The following is a 15,909-nucleotide window of genomic DNA, read 5'->3' as shown; positions in this document are numbered from 1 at the left end:
TAATATATAGGAGTCCTTATATTATAATACGCTAAGTAGAGATAGGAAGAGTACGAAGGGAACGCGCTTTACGGTTTAGTATCTTTCTCGCCCTAATATAGTAGGACTAGAGATAGTAAATGATCTAGGCGGAGACTGGGATAAGTAGGTCGTTGAGGAAGGCTTTATGAATAGTCGCTTAGTATAGATAATTAATGATCTAGGGTAAGAATCTAGGGTATTGAATGTATCCTAGTGAGTCCGAGGAGATTGGCCCGTTGCGCCGTCGGCTGCGTTCCGAAGTGCGAGCGCTGGCGGCGCGTCCGTGTCAGCCTCCACTACCGCCGTCGCCTCCTCCCGCACCGCGCATGCCACCGCTTATCCTAACTCCGCCACCTGAATAGTGACTGATCGAATGCATAGGCAACTTCCACGGAGCCCCTATCGATCGATGGCCGTGGGCATCCCGCCGCGTGCGGAAATCCGGGAGCCTGGAATCCACTGGATCGCTTCGTCGGAAGGTCGGTCCGCTTTTTCTCTCGACGGTCGAGCGGGCCAATTAATAGGCTATACGCGGTCGAGCTTAGCTCTGACGCCTACCGGACCGTTAGCCTAACTTGCCTTACCCCTGGGCGTCTTGTCTGCGAGATCGACCTGCTGTAAGGCGGGTCTGTACGATCTGTCGCGCTGTGATAAGCAATGTTTGCGATATAGTAGTCTCGCATCTGGCAAATCAGCCGAGTCACACTCGGTGAGCGAATCAAATGCACGAGTATAGTTTCGACCCGCTCTATGATGCGTTTCTCTTCATCTGTTCCTGGATTGCTTCCTTCCCATGCCTTTCCCCTCAACGGCGCCAAATTAATAAGGCTAATGGACATCTAAGAGCGGGTTCTCATCCGCTATACCAGCAACATATAACTCCATCCGCCTTGACAGCTCTACTGGCATAAAAACGCATAGGTCGTCATCTGTATTGAAATCGTCACCCCGGTGTGCGTCGTACCACTCCTGGAGCCCGTGCCCTTCCAGCTCGACCATGGACACATGCAAGTCAAGAGATTCTGGTCTTGGTGTCTTCATTCGGTCTTAGAAATTGTCCAGAACGACCTTCCAGCAACCGCTCTTGAGCTGCACCTTCGCCATTCGGAGGGAAACGGGGGATGACAGATGTGATGATTCAAGGTTGCTTCAGAAAAAAAGCCTGCTAAAGGTGGTCCGAATCGACATCGGTCATCGACACCCAGTCGGTCAGACGCCTTTATATCCAGCCGATTGTCCGGTCGTCCCTCCTGCCGTGCCCTGTTAGGCAAATGGAAAGCGGCAGACGCCGCGCCAGCGCAGAACTGCCAGCTCCATGAGCAGTGATGGCGGCCCACGGCTCACCAACCAACGAGGCAAAGGCTATGGTGTTTACAAACTTTCTCTGTAGAACTGATACAACACGGGCAGGCGCCATATCATCGCGTAACCCCACCTGAAAACCTCCTGCCAAGGTCCTCTTTCGCGGCAGATGGATGGATCCATGGTGTCAACCTCACTGAGACTTTCCGCTCGCGGCTCAGACATCATTCATCCACTTGACGCCAAGTCAACGCATCTCGACAAGAGACCCGCTCCCGATTCTTTAGTACTGCTAATGGGGGCCTGTATTTCTTTGCTTCTTTCGCTGCGATTACTTGTGCGATTCCTTCCCATCGCGAAACTCCAAGGTGCCCTGTCAGTAGAGTAAGATTTCCCGGAGCCGGTAATAGCTTGCTCAGTCCCTTTCCAGTACGAGCTGCGCGGTTCGTGGAAGCAGATCAAGCCATGAGCTCAGAATTCGTAGCTTGATTCTGTTCAACCGGACTGGTCCGTCGGGATACTTTATAGTAGTCGCCAAGATCTCGTACTCCCTGTTCTCCGTGACAGCCGGTAACACTGCAGCAGTCAGGCTACCCACGCACCGCTACACGCATGGGTAGCTGACCGGATAACGAGAAAAGATTCCATAAGCCCCAAGAAATGTACACAAGCTGCGATGATAACAGCCACGTGGAAGATTTGATGGCTAGCGCCGTAAATATCAAACTGATAAGGCAGCCACCTCTCTGGGACCTATTTCAAGTTAGTGACCGTCTGACTTGCTCAGGCCAGGTACAATACCCTGGCAGCATATATTGCTGCGCCGGTAAGGTTGGCAGTCGCCATCCAGACCATCCAAATTAATGACATGCGTGTCTTCTGAAGCTCCCAGCCATGCAAGGTAAGGCCATGCGCGACAAATACCACAGAGCTAAGTCCAAAAGCAGCATAGAAGCTTGCACGCCAGTGCCTGAACTGTGGCGAGCCGAAACGAGGACTAAGAGTAAAGACCGCGCAGCATAAAGCTGCACCGCTAGTCTGGCAAACATTAGCTGTGGACAAAGGTGGTGGGCGGTTGACTGACAGTTGACCAGTAGAGCACTTGCAAACGTGGGTTGCAGAAGAATCCGTAATAGATCGTGGGAATACCCGCTCCCCACATCAAGACGAGGATTCCCACGTAATCCAGTTTATTGCAGAACTTTGCAAAATTTTGACTGTGATTCCAGAGGAGATGGAATCTATACCAGGTTAAGGTCGGCTCTCCATATGTGGAGGCACACTTACGTCGAGGAGAATGCAAAACAGACTGCAACACCATACGAGTATATGCATATAACCAGCAAGTCTACATTCTCCGCATTGGGGGGAAGATTGAAGACGTAATAATAGAAATAGAATGGGAGCAGAGCGAAGATCACAGCTCCAATGAGGTGCGAGTACGTGTTAATAGTCTGGTTGTTAACATAGAGCAGACTCGCGACAGAGATCCAGACAGATCCTGATGTCGGCCTGCACAAAGAGTTAGAACCTAGCCCATATAAAATGGTGTACTGGGTAGGTCCGCTACCTGTAGCCTGAGAGTATAAATTCGTTATCTTGCTGCCATGATGGTATTTCGTGGAAGAACAGCAACTTTGATGGTGCAACGAGGCCATGTAGCCCGAGATTTCCGGCACCACTCTGGCAAGGAGATGGCTGTTTAAAATGCCCATTGCATTCTGGGGGTGTTCGCCGGAGAGACATGAGAGACGTGTGGCTGCTGAATATGACAACGGCGCAGAAGATGGAGTGCAATTGCTGAGATTGTTAAAGAAGCGTCTTAATTAACGTGGGCCCCCTAATTTCGGGCATACCTACTTTTAGGCACCCTATTTCAATACTAATACTATATCTACGCTATATATCGCGACCGCGTTTTCTATACTAAAATAAGCGGCTTTTTTAAATAAGTTAATAAGGCTATTAACGATACTTAAAAAGACCGAATATAGTAAAGAAAACCTATAAATAGCTATTATAGTAGTTTAAAACGGCTCTTTATAGCTATAAGTTACTTAAGGCTATAATATTTTAAGAGTTATACTTTAAGGTTATCTTAAAGGTATATTTTTAAATAAAATAGCTTTTTAAAAGTATTAATATTTCTTTATTAATTAAGAAAGGTACCTTTAAGATTAAATCTTAGCCTAAAATCCCTTAAGCTATTATTAATATATCTATAAGTTAAGATCTTTATAAGTAAGATTATTTAAGTTAAAGGGGATTTTCTTAACCTTTAATAAAAATTAAATAATAGGCTTTTTATATTATAACTTAAAAGTTAAGATAATTAAAGATAAGATTATTAATTTTATATAGCTTAATAATATATTAATATTATAGATTAAGGAATAGTTTTAATTATTAAGCCTCTTTATAATTAAGGCTATTAAGCTAAAAAATTAATATAATATAAATAAAATAAGGATATTAAAAGGTCTTAAAGTAAATAGCCTTATATTTAAAAAAGTAGAAAAGTTATAGACTTTATAAAATATATTAAATTATATTATTAAACTACTATTATTAAATATATCTTTATAATTAATTAAGCCTTAATATTACTTATAATCTTTAAAAGCTAAGACCTTTAATAATAATAGTTTCTTTAAGAAATAACTTTTTTAATTAATTAAAAATTTATAACTATAATAAAGGGGTAAATTAATAATTTAATTACCTTATCTTAACTTAAAGAGATCTTTATATTATAAATAAAGCCTTTTTTAATAATAAAAGGTAATATATATTAAATAAATATAAAAGCTATTAAATTAATAATTTTATATATAAGTACTTTAAAGCTAGCGTTTTCTTACCTTTCTTATTATTATATATATTATATATCCTTTAGCCTTTAAATATCTCTTACTTTATATTATTAAAGGTAGTATATTATTATACCTTTAAGACCTTTATTATTTATAATAATATAAACTTAATTAAAAAGGCTATATTTTTTAAGAGGGTTATAATACTTAAAAGCTTACTTTAATAGTTAAGATTATATAAAGAAGCTAATAAAGGTTAAGTTTATAGTTAATTAATATAGTTAAGCCCTTTATAAGTTAGTTTATTTTATAAGATTAAAATTTAGCTTAATAAATCTTTAAGATATTAAAAAAGTAGCTAAACTTAAAGATATATCTATTATATATATTATAATAGTTATAAAAGGTATATAACTTTAATATTAAGCTTATTAAAAAAAGAAAGGTAACTTAAATAATAAAGTATTTATTTTATAAAGTTAGCTATAAGCTTAATAAGTAAAATATTACTTTTATTAAAGCTAATATAAAGATATAGAAATTAAAGTATTAATTAAAGTATCTTTAGCCTTTAAAGAAATAAAAAATTAAGCTAGATTTAAATTATTAATTTAATAATATTAAATAGGTTATTAAAATAAGGAAAAAGATAATATAAATACTTAACTTAATAATATATACTTAAATTAATTAATAGCGTAAATTTAAGTCCCTATATAATAAATAATAGCTTTAATAATTACGATAATATAAAAATCGGTTAAATTAGCTATATTTTAATATTATAGTCAAAAGTTATGATATATATATTATAGTGTTATAAGGGTGCCCGAAAATGGGTGTGCCCGAAATTAGGGGGCTTACGTTATCGAGAACACTTCTTGTGTGTTAAGTCTAGGGACGAGCCCCTAAACATGGGTAGAGGCAAATTTAAGATTGGGCCAGCCGAGCCGCTGACTATCCAAGGACCAATCATATACCATCTCCAGCCGCCCAAGAAAAGCTAACGGGGGAGACTAGTGCGGAGTCTGGTGGCTGCCTGTTCGGGCCGGCCCGACGACAGCTCATCAGTGTCCAATAATTGTCACATGCAGCCACGTTGCGTGACTGTGGTGATCCTGTCTCACCAACCCTGTCAAGGCTTCGGGCGCCAACCAATGGGGTACCATACGCTTGCAGCGCTCTGACTAACCGCGGTTCAGGTACTCCGTACAAGCGCCCGATCTCGAACTGTTTACGGACCCTGGCATGATTGTTACGCGAGCCGCAGTTGGTCATAAGCGACATGGTGGTGCATAACGCGAAAGTCGCTGGTCGGGACAATGTGATAACTGGACTTGAAAGCTTTCTACAAGCGGGTAGCACGATGTCGCGCATCTCTTGATGCTTACCTTGCCCTCGCTTCGGGTCTTTTAACGCAGTTTTCTTGCACAGAACTTCTGCTCTTGCTTCCTCTAGCGATAGGACATGTCCGTGGAGATTCAGCAACCCAGATCTTTGAACACAACGTTGGTCGGCTTTACGCAAGAACCTGATGGTCGAGGCACCCTCTCGCTACTTCTTTCTTGCGTTTTCACGCTGAGTCTCTGCGTCTGGTCAACGGTGCACCTGAATCTGCCGAGATACGATGAACGGCAAGTCCAGTACGCATACCGGTACCTTAAATAGAGTGTATTGGGAATCTTCGGTCCGGAACTCGTGATATGGGCTGCCTGGCGTCAGTACATCTCTGCTCGGGCGCTGACGAAAGTGGTCAAAGAGGTATGCACAATGTTCGCACAATTCGCCAATGCTAATGGTGATAGATCAAGTCATCTGGTAAAGATGCAACACCTAGCCTGCAGTGGACAATAGTTCACAGCTTCTATGCCGGTATGGGTGGTTTCATCTTTGACCTTGCCGGTCCCGATATAGCGAACGGACAGCCATTTATTCCACACCAGCGGCGCCTTCACGTAACACCTCGAGGAATCCAGCTCCTAGCCAAATGCGGCTTACTGCCTTCTATAACTAGGGAAGACATCACCGACAAGAGCAAGACCGACGGGTCCGGCAAGGTCATATATTGCATACAAGTGGCATGGGTGATCATTCAGGCAGTGGCTCGCGTAGCTGTCGGATTGCCCGTTACGCCGCTTAAAACGAATACCATCGCTCATATCGTGTGCGCCTTTATCAACTACACCCTATGGTAGAACAAGCCCAGATAGATAAAAGAGCCAACAATACTGCGGGGGGAGTGGACTCGATCGATGTGCGCATACATGTACATGTCCAGTCAAGTCAGCGCGGCGGACAGGATTGACCGAGACATTTTGCGAGATCTTGGCGTTAAGACGGAAATGTCTGGTGTTTTATATATGTCCGGAACGTCTAGCGTAGAAACAAAGGGCTTCGCTTAAACCGCCACCGAACAAGTCGCCATAACTTCCGAGAACTCTGGCCAACAGGTGTCTTCTAGATCTAACCCATCTGCGCCCGATAAAGAATCAGTAAAGAACCAGTAAGTAAGGGGCGGGCGCATGGTATTACGAGGTGGCATACAAGTTGGTACAACCTTAGCTTAGCGCCCCGAGTGCGCGGAACGGGCGTCGGAAATAGTAGCGTCGAATGCCATGCGGTAGACTAGATGGCAACTTGCCTCTAAAGCGATCGATGGATACTCCGTAATCTAGGAACGGCTAGAGCCTGGGGAATTTGACGACGATGAATTGAGATTCCATAAGGCGCTCCGATTATACCTAGAGATGCCCTAGAGAGTCTAGCAGCAATTTAAGCGCCGTGGCGATCTAGGCTTGCTTCTAATAATGCGCGTACCCGAAGGATTGGTTTGCACTTCGGAGGAGCTTGTCGTCGACCGGCCACGAAACTGGCCGGGTGATGACTTGATTCGCCACATGTAGGGCCATCTAATGGGCATTTTCCTATGGACGGCCAGCACCGTGTATAGAGCCATCCACGTGGCAGGGTGGAATGAACAGTTTCCCACGATCGTGGAAGCTTGGTTTTGGAGAGCGTCCGCGCTTTACATCGTCTTCAGCGGCTTGCTATAGTCGTTGCTTAATAACCCTAACCCTTATTAGGGGATAGTAAAGTAATAGTAATAGTAGGTAAGCTAGGTTATATTATAACCGCCTTATTATATATACCTCTTATACCGGATAACGGTGTTAATCGCGTTAAGTTAAGTACTTATCACCTTGCCGCCTTTTTATAGCCGTTTAATATAAATTAAGGCGTTTAAGGCACCTAATAGTTAAGGTTAATAAGTATTATATTCTAGTAGATTACTTAGTATAAGAACGGTATAATAAGAGTAAAGGGATATATTAGTATAGAGGCAAAGAGGAAATTATAGGTATAATTACTTAGTAAGCGCTTTATAAGCATTTACTACTAAAAGATATATAGAATTAATATTAGTTATTAATAGCTAAACGGCTAGACTCCTTTTATACCTAGCCCGTTATCTATTCGCCCCTCTTACCGTACTCTATTAAGCGATAGTAAGTAATAGACGCCGCGTTAGTAATAGAGCGTATATTAAAAAAGTTCCGCTACGCCCCTTACCCTTTTACCGTCTTCGTCCTGAGTTTAGCGTTAGGTAACGTCTGATATTATATAATAGCGAAACGGAAGAGCGATACTATTTCGGGCACGCTAGATATCTAGCTTATTAAGTTCGAGTCGAGGGAGCATTAGGAACTATACTATATTATATCCTTATATCTTATCGGCCGATATTTAAGCTAAGCTAAGCTACCTAACTATATAGCAATATTATAATTAGGTTATAAAAGATAGATCTTTAATAAGCGCGGTAATAAAATGCCTTATATATTATTCGAGTCTATTAGTAAGCCTATATACTTAGCTTACTTAAGTATTAGTTAGGGACCCTATATATCCGCCTGCTTTATAACTAGTTTTAACTCGACTCGAAATAATATTAATAGTTAAGAGGGATGCTATTAGAGGCCTCCCGAGCTATATACCTTAGTCGCGAACGGCCTTATTTATAAGACGCACTATTAAGAAAGGCAGTCTCGCTTCCTTTATAGTTAATAGGCAATCTAAATAAGGTTCTTAAGTAAGCATCTAGTATAGTAGCTAGAGCTGCCTTAGATAGCCTAGATAAGTATATAAGTAGCGCTTATCGGTCCTATCTAAGGCGAAATATAGCTATATAATCTATAGTCACTAGAAATATACGGTCGGCGGTTATAAGAGGCGGCCGATTGAATATAAAGCGTAGGATAGCACCGGCCGGGGCGACGATAGTAGTCCTATCGTATAAGGTCAGTAAGAAAATCGCGTATATAAATATACGGCAAGAGGGGATAGACGGGCGCATAAAAGAGTATAGTAGGGCGTATAAATAAGAAAGGGAGAGAGTTAAGGGTAGAAAACGAGTAGTAGGGGGAATAGGGATTTATAAATAACGGTAAAAGCAGCATAGCGCTAATAGGAGCTTAGCGAGGGGCGCTAAACCCGGAGGGGCAAGCTATATTACTAAGATAATAAATACTAAGATATAAGGATAATAGTAAGTTATACCCCTATAAATATTTATATCGATTTTAATATATATACTTTATCGAGGTAAAAAGTTCTTTATTACTATAAGCTATATAATTCTAGTCTTAGCTAATAGGACTTAAATAAGAGATACTTTATAAGATTAAATAAGTTTATTTTAAAGTAGTAGTTTAATAAGCTTTATTTTATCCTTAACCTAAATATATTCGTTCTCTTTTTTATAAGAAAGTATACTTACTTAAGTAAACTATTCTCTATTATAGAGATATATATAGTAGTATCGTCTATAATAGTAATATTTAATATTAAAGATTTAAGTAAGATAATAAAGGAGCGAAGTATCCTAGAGATATTCGATTACTTTATATCTTATATACCGGCTATATCTCTTATATTTAAGCCTTAGACCCGGAGGGATTATGAATACTGAGATATAAAGACGATAGTAAGTTAAAGAATCCCCCCGCGATAGGATTGCTATGCTACGAAATGCGACGATTGGGTGTGCTATACCGCCGTCCCCACGGCCGGAAATAGAGTTGCTACCAATACTATGCGTGTGAATCCTCTGCACTTGCTAAGTCGATGGCTCGAGATGGAAGTTTGTGCGACGAACCTTTGGTCCTTGCCACCAACGTTTCGCGATGTTGCACACGAGCGATGACTACCTGTGGTGAACACCCTAACGGTCAGGCCAAGAGTACACCCAGGCATGTGACCTGCACGATTTTATGCACTGGGACCTTGGCATCGCGTTGGCGTGTCGGCCCTGGGAGGGAAGCCTCTGGCTGCGCGCATAATTCGCTACGCGTGAAAACAACCGAATCGCGCGCTTCATCACCGTTCGTGTCGCATAATGATCGGTCGGCCAGGTCGCAATGCTGTATATGTAGGTAGCTGGGACAATAAATTTCGCGATGCGAAATATATGCGAAATATATGGCTGCGGCTTTTTGGCGGAGAGAAGCAACGCCCAGGTGTCCGGAAGGACTCGAGGCACATCACTCAAATAGTATTCCCGCGGTCTTCTATTTGCTGTCACGGTCTTGCTATCATATTGCTGGCTTTCAGGTCACAACCTCCTCTCGGATCCCCACGTCTCCAGCTGTTCCTTGGTGAAAACAAAGGAAAAATCGCCACCCCCCGCACGACGCGCTATCATCCGTGGTGTCTCCCGCATTCGTTGGCGAAAGCTGCAACCTCGTCCTTTTATCCGCTCTTCCACCACCCCAACAACAGCACCCGGGGAGCCCTCCCGCAATAGAGTCTAACCCACCCCGTCAGTTCATTAGCCGACGGGGTATGAAATACGTTCGTTCGTGCGTAGTGGCCGCGGTACGACCGAGGTGGCGGCTATTGTGTGGAGCCACTGGGTCCCCTTGGAGAGACGGCGAGGCTGCTAGCGGTCGGTGAACCATGGAAGCGCGTGGTGCATGAATCGTTCCACCTTGGACATGGGAGAACCAAGGCTCGTTACAATAAATAATTCATGGGGCTAGGTACGCAGACGAGTTGATGCTATTACACTACAAAACGCCAGAGCCAGGCACATGATGCTCAATCGCCATGCTCTCCTGGCCTCGACTGTGCGAGGTTCTCCGAGGAGTGCACGCTGAAGAGAGCGCAGCTTTTCTTCTTGCCCTCCCTGACGTTGAGGCTAGGAAAGGGCAAAATCAATAGCCGGGCGGCATCTCACCTGCATCTTGCGCCCCCACGCCGCCATCTGCCTGCGTACTAACCAGACGTTAGCTAACTAGTGAGCCACACCTTCATGGCATGGCGGGATAATGGCGCAACGGGGAGGCGTGCCGGCACTCTGGCGCCCCTGTAGATCTGCTGCGAGCCGCAGTGCCGCGGACCTTTTCGGCTCGGAGCTCGAGTGCATAGTTGGGTCTTGCCGTCATCAATGGTCACGATAGTATTTCGAATGTAGCAGGCTAGCTTGTGAAACGTAGTCCACCGGTTCAATGAACGATAAAACGCGACCCTTGGGTATAGCAGGGGAAAGCGAGCGCGCGAGGGCAAACGGCGTTGCTTCAGCCAGAAATCTCTGCTCATCCGGTGCTCTGCTGGAATCTGCACTGAGGAGCCTCCACTGCCCAGCTGGGTCCCTCCACCATCCCGTCCATGGGCCCCCCTGTCACACCAGATCACTAGTTGCGGAGCCTCAACAACACAAACGAACGTTCAGACTGCCAATGTCAAGGTCGCCTGCCATCCCGCTCGGTGGCATTCCGCGGTGCAGGCACCACACCCCCAGTCGTCGTGCGGGCCTCTGACGACACCACCCTTTTTGTTCCTCCTTCGGCGAACGTACGGTTCAGACTCCCACCCCTCGTCATGCTGGCATCCATCCAGTCTGGCTGGTGTCAAGTCTGTGTTCTCCGCGGGGTGGGCTGTTCCAGTGCCCCCAGGATGGAGCCCCAGCCCAGCCCCCTCCCCCTTGTTCGCTGGTGAAGAAACCAAACCACGCCACGGGGGCACAGGGAAAGGACTGGACTCTAACAGAAAAGCTGGAGATGTGGGGGACCTTGTTTCTGGAAGATGGGGTGAGTTGTGCGGAGTGTGGGAATGCGGGCGGGTTGAGCTGGGGGCACGGGGAATGTGACCTTGCTGGAACCCGACTCCAGTCCAAGGTTGCAGTAGCAGTTGCACTTGTGGCTCGAGAGCACTAGAACGAGAAGTCTTACATATTTAAGGTGTTTCCCGACCGAAAATCCGTCTCTGTCACTAAGTGTACCGTTTCGAGGTCTGCTGGCTGCTTGTGGAACGACGACCGCTGCCTCCCACGGTGTCGCTTCTTCACGTTTATTATCCTCTCGCCCTGCGCTGTCCGTCTCACACACTCACACAACATTGAAGGCTCGTCGCGCCTCATACCAACGTTCACCACCGTTAGCAATGGCCGGCGACGAAATCACCCAGGCGCAGGCCGCCCACGGTTTCGACGCCGAGAAACAAAATGTCGAGAACCTCGAGCACGTCCAGGACGCTGCCGCACCCGCGAGCGGCGGCGAGGGCGGCTCCCCGTTCCCAGCCATGGATCCTGCGCGGAGGGCGGCCGTCGAGAAGAGCCTCAAGCGCAAGCTCGACACGCGGTGCAGCCTCTTCGTCCTCATCTACATCATGAACTACCTCGACCGCAACAACATCGCCTCGGCGCGCCTCAAGGGCCTGCAGACGGACCTGCAGCTCGACGACACGCAGTACGCGACGTGTCTGAGCATCTTATACGTCGGATACATTCTCATGCAGGTCCCGTCCAACATGTTCGTCAACCGTATCCAGCGCCCGTCGCTATACATCGCCCTGGCCATGCTGCTCTGGGGCCTCATCTCGACGCTGTCGGGCAATGCCAAGACCTTTGCCCACATGGTCACCATCCGCTTCCTGCTCGGCTTCATCGAGGCCGCCTTTTTGCCCGGCGCCCTGCTCATCCTGTCCAAGTGGTATACGCGTCGCGAGCTCACCACCCGCAACGCCATTCTGTTCTGCGGCAATCTCATTTCCAACGCCTTCTCGGCGCTCGTCGGAGCCGGTGTCTTGTCCAACATGCAGGGCACGCTGGGCCACGCTGCCTGGCGCTGGCTGTTCTGGATTGAGGGTGCTGTCACCATGACCGTGGCCATCTCCGCCGCCTTCATCTTGCCTGACCTGCCGCACAATGCGCGTGGTTTCACCGAGGAGGAGAGAATGGTCGCCCAGCTGCGCATGTACGAGGATGTTGGCGAGGCTGACAAGGATGCCGAGAACCAGGGGGCTTTTGACGGCCTCATGATGGCTGTCCGCGACCCCAAGATTTACGTCATGATGTTCACGTTCACGGCTTACGTCGTTGGGCTGTCCTTCAACGCCTTCTTCGTGAGTGTCTTGCAGCCCCTGTGCGCGCTAAACGCACTGCTAACGCGACATCCAGCCTACCTTGACCGGAACCCTGGGGTTCGAATATGTGCCGACACTGCTCATGAGCTCCCCGCCGTGGGTTTTCTCGTGCCTCATCTCTGTCATCATCTCCTGGCACGCCGACCGAACGCAAGAAAAGGTAAGCGACCTCACATCTCGCTCTCCATGCACAAGTTCACCACTGACTTGCACAGTTCTGGCACATCGTCGGCCCCATCCTCATGGGCATCGTCGGCTTCGTCATCAGCATGGCTACCCTCAACGTTGCCGCCCGCTATATCGCGCTCTTTCTCCAAGCTGGCTCGTATGCGGGCTTCATCGTCTTTTACTCGTGGATCAGCTCCTCATTCCCGCGCCCTCCCGCCAAGCGCGCCGTTGCCATCGCCATGATCAACGCCTTCAGCCAGCTTGGTAACGTCGCTGGCTCCTATGTCTGGGACCTCAAGGAAAATGGCTACCGCAAGAGCTACGGTATTGTGCTGTCCATGTTTGGCATCACTATCGTGGGCTGCTACCTCTTCAAGCTGATGCTTGCGAACCTGAATAAGAAGCTGGCCGAGAGCGAGATACACGATGTGGCGGAACAGCGTGCCGAGGGCGACTTCATCGAAAGCAATGACGAGTCGCTGCGAATGCGCAAGGGATTCCGCTACTTGGTCTAAACAAGATATTGTTGTACATAGCTGCGACGTTACGAGCGAATGAACTTATGAATTTGTCCAGGCTCTGCTGGAGTGTGGGCACCCGACATATACGACAACGTGAACCTGCGATTGGTTTCAACGTGCTTTTATCTGTCTCTTATCTGATCAAGTACAACAAGCTCTGAGAGTCTGCACGTATCATACTCATGGAGCATCGGGGTCGGGGTTATTGCCCCAGATCCTCGTTGCGATGCCCTTGCCAGTCAGCTTCACATCCGCACTCGGCTCCAGCTCCAGCACAACCACCTGGTTGTCCCTTCCATGCGCCTGCACATACACACCGGGGACGTAAAGGCTCTGCTGCGGCCCCACAGTCCAGTAGCGGCCGAGGTTCACACCGTTCACCCAAACCTGGCCCTTGACACCCTTGGGAAGCGCAAGAAACGTGTCGCCCGACAGGTCGGTCTTCGCGCTGTCTTTCACCTTGAAAGTACCGGTGTAGAAAACAGGTGTGTCCTTCACAGCAGCCTTGCCGGATAGATCCTTCGGCAGCGAGGAGAGTGGAATGGAGTATGCGGACCAGCCGCTGAGGGCCTTGTCTCCAACCTTGACGTCTCCGACGATGCCCTTGGCCTGCTCGCGCAGAGGCTGGCTGAAGTCTACGCGACCGAGATTCTCGACCAGCAAACGAAGGACGTCGCCCTTCATGAGGGTCAACTGCACCGCCTTGGGCGTGACGTACGTCCTGTCCACGACACCGACCTTCTTGCCGTTGACGTATGCGATGATACGATCGCGGGGCACGTCACCAGCGACCAAGATACCCGAAGAATCCTCGGTAGCGGTGTGGTCGTACAAGACGAAACCGTACGACTGACCGAGCGACTCCATAGTCACCGGCTGGTCGGACTTCTTGCTAGGTTCCTTTGGCAGGGTATCGAAGAGCGCGACAGCAGGAAACAGCGCGAATTCGTTTACCTCGGTCAAGTCGGGCGTAGCCGGTAGAGCAGGAATGCTACCCTTGGGCACGTACTTGGAGATCATCTCGCGCAGCTTGTGGTATACTTCAGTCGGGCGACCGCTCTCATCGAGGGGCGCGCCGTAGTCGTAGCTCGACGTGACGGCATTGAGGCGACCGTTGACGAAGATGCCGCCGTTCTCGAAGCCAAAGTTGGTGCCGCCGTGGAACATGTAGATGCTGAAGGAGTGCTTGTTCTGCAGCACCCATTCGAGGTCCGCAACGACCGAGGCGACGGCGTCCGCGTTGCCTGACGTGATGTGGTGCGTCGAGTTGGCCGCCCAGTCGTCGATCCATGTGATGTATTTCTCGCCGTTGAGAAGAGGACCGAGCATCGTCTTGTCAGTGACGTACTTGTCGCGGGCTTCAAATGCCGCCTTGGAGTCGTCTCCGTCGACTTCGGCGAGGACGCCGTGAAGACTGCCTCCATCCAGGTAGCTCTTGCCGCCGCCGTCGTTTGTGTAGAGGAATACGTCAAAGTTGCTCCGCAAAATGTCCGCCAAAGACTGCAGATACGCCTTGTCCTTGTCGAAGCTGCCGTACTCGTTCTCCAGCTGGGTCATGAGAATGGGACCTCCGTTAGTGACCTGCAGCCGGCGCAGCTCGGCGCCTAGGCGGTCGAGGTACTTCTTGGACGCATCCAGAAACGGCTTGTTGTTCTCCCTGACCTTCATGCCCGGGATCTGGCTCAGCCACGCCGGAAAACCTCCCCAATCGCGCTCACCGCAGATGTACGGCCCAGGACGGAGAACGGCATGGAGACCCTCCTCTTGCGCGATGCGGAAGAACTGCGCAATGTCGTTGCGGTCGCGGAAGTCCCACTGGCCCGGGACGGGCTCGAGGTTGTTCCAGTAGATGTAGCTGAAGATGGTGTTGAGGCCCATGGCCCGCGCCATCTGCAGCCGGTGCCGCCAGTACTTCTTGGGGATGCGCTGCGGGTCCATCTGACCGCCGATGATCTGGTAGGGCTGGCCATTGAGCAAGAATTCCTTGTCATTGTAGCTGAAGTTGCCCTTGGGCGTCGGGTTGGCGGACGCCAAAGGGGCGGCTAACGCGAGAAGCGTAGCCAACCCTGCGGCGGCACTCTTGAGCAGCATGCTCGCAGCCGGGTTGGTTTAGCTCGAGATGAGAGATTCAATATCTTTACCTCAGAGTAAACAAAGGTGCCGCCAGCAACAACGTTGCAGTGTTGAAGTTGGGCTTACCAGTCTGCTGGTGTGGGCTTCCTAGGTCGGGGACGGGACAGTCACGCCCTTTTTAACCTTACCTGCCCGCACGGCTCGTAGCTCCATCGGAAAGCTTCAACGCATGGCGCTCATCCAGACATGAGAGGAGGCATCACACGGGGGCGAATGCTGAGGTAGGAGTCGCGATGCGACTGCAGAAACGCGTCCAGGCCATTGGAGCGCATGTCTTGATGCAAGTTGATGCGACGTTCGATGCGACTGGGCCGTCGAAAAGAGGGGACTCTACAGAACATGTCTGGAGACGGGTAAGTAGGAGGACGGGCTGGGCAGCGTCGAGTGGAGATCCCCCGCAAGGGGGGGCGGGGATGGCGGGGAGCAAGACGAACGACGTGCTGCGAGCTTCCGTATTGAACCGACGATCTGCACTAGCTCGGACCGGGTACGAGTCCCCGGCCTGAAGATGGAGTAATCCGTGTGGCAAA

The 15,909-nt window shown here is 48.3% G+C and overlaps 4 protein-coding genes across 6 annotated transcripts; 2 read left to right on the top strand and 2 right to left on the bottom strand.

Moving 5' to 3' along the window:
* Positions 1-1,381: 1,381 nt before the first annotated feature.
* JDV02_005710 (uncharacterized protein) lies at positions 1,382-3,074 on the bottom strand. 3 transcript variants are annotated; one of them, XM_047987027.1, is made up of 6 exons: positions 2,894-3,074; positions 2,611-2,835; positions 2,408-2,564; positions 2,125-2,361; positions 1,949-2,076; positions 1,382-1,874 (listed from the first exon to the last, which is right to left on the bottom strand). In XM_047987027.1, exons 1-6 carry the CDS (start codon positions 3,067-3,069, stop codon positions 1,739-1,741), a joined length of 1,059 nt encoding a protein of 352 aa, XP_047843011.1. In that variant the 5' UTR covers positions 3,070-3,074; the 3' UTR covers positions 1,382-1,738. The 3 variants fall into 3 exon arrangements, with proteins under 3 accessions (XP_047843011.1, XP_047843009.1, XP_047843010.1); XM_047987025.1 differs by having other exon boundaries at positions 1,382-2,076; XM_047987026.1 differs by having other exon boundaries at positions 1,382-2,361.
* A 2,936-nt stretch (positions 3,075-6,010) lies between these two features.
* Positions 6,011-6,331, top strand: JDV02_005709 (uncharacterized protein; the record flags this gene model as incomplete). The annotated part of the gene is made up of 1 exon (XM_047987024.1): positions 6,011-6,331. The coding sequence occupies one exon, from the start codon at positions 6,011-6,013 to the stop codon at positions 6,329-6,331; it is 321 nt and encodes a 106-aa protein (XP_047843008.1).
* A 5,093-nt stretch (positions 6,332-11,424) lies between these two features.
* On the top strand, positions 11,425-13,240 carry JDV02_005708 (uncharacterized protein; the record flags this gene model as incomplete). The annotated part of the gene is made up of 3 exons (XM_047987023.1): positions 11,425-12,536; positions 12,592-12,717; positions 12,773-13,240. Exons 1-3 carry the CDS (start codon positions 11,577-11,579, stop codon positions 13,238-13,240), a joined length of 1,554 nt encoding a protein of 517 aa, XP_047843007.1. The 5' UTR covers positions 11,425-11,576.
* A 186-nt stretch (positions 13,241-13,426) lies between these two features.
* On the bottom strand, positions 13,427-15,337 carry JDV02_005707 (uncharacterized protein; the record flags this gene model as incomplete). The annotated part of the gene is made up of 1 exon (XM_047987022.1): positions 13,427-15,337. One exon carries the CDS (start codon positions 15,335-15,337, stop codon positions 13,427-13,429), a length of 1,911 nt encoding a protein of 636 aa, XP_047843006.1.
* Between the last annotated feature and the right edge of the window lie 572 nt (positions 15,338-15,909).

The sequence above is a fragment of the Purpureocillium takamizusanense genome, chromosome 5 (genome assembly GCF_022605165.1).
Source record: "Purpureocillium takamizusanense chromosome 5, complete sequence".
In the NCBI taxonomy this organism is placed as follows: Eukaryota; Fungi; Ascomycota; class Sordariomycetes; order Hypocreales; family Ophiocordycipitaceae; genus Purpureocillium; species Purpureocillium takamizusanense.
The sequence above is the reverse complement of the archived record's forward strand: the minus strand, read 5'-3'. Positions and strand labels throughout refer to the sequence as shown.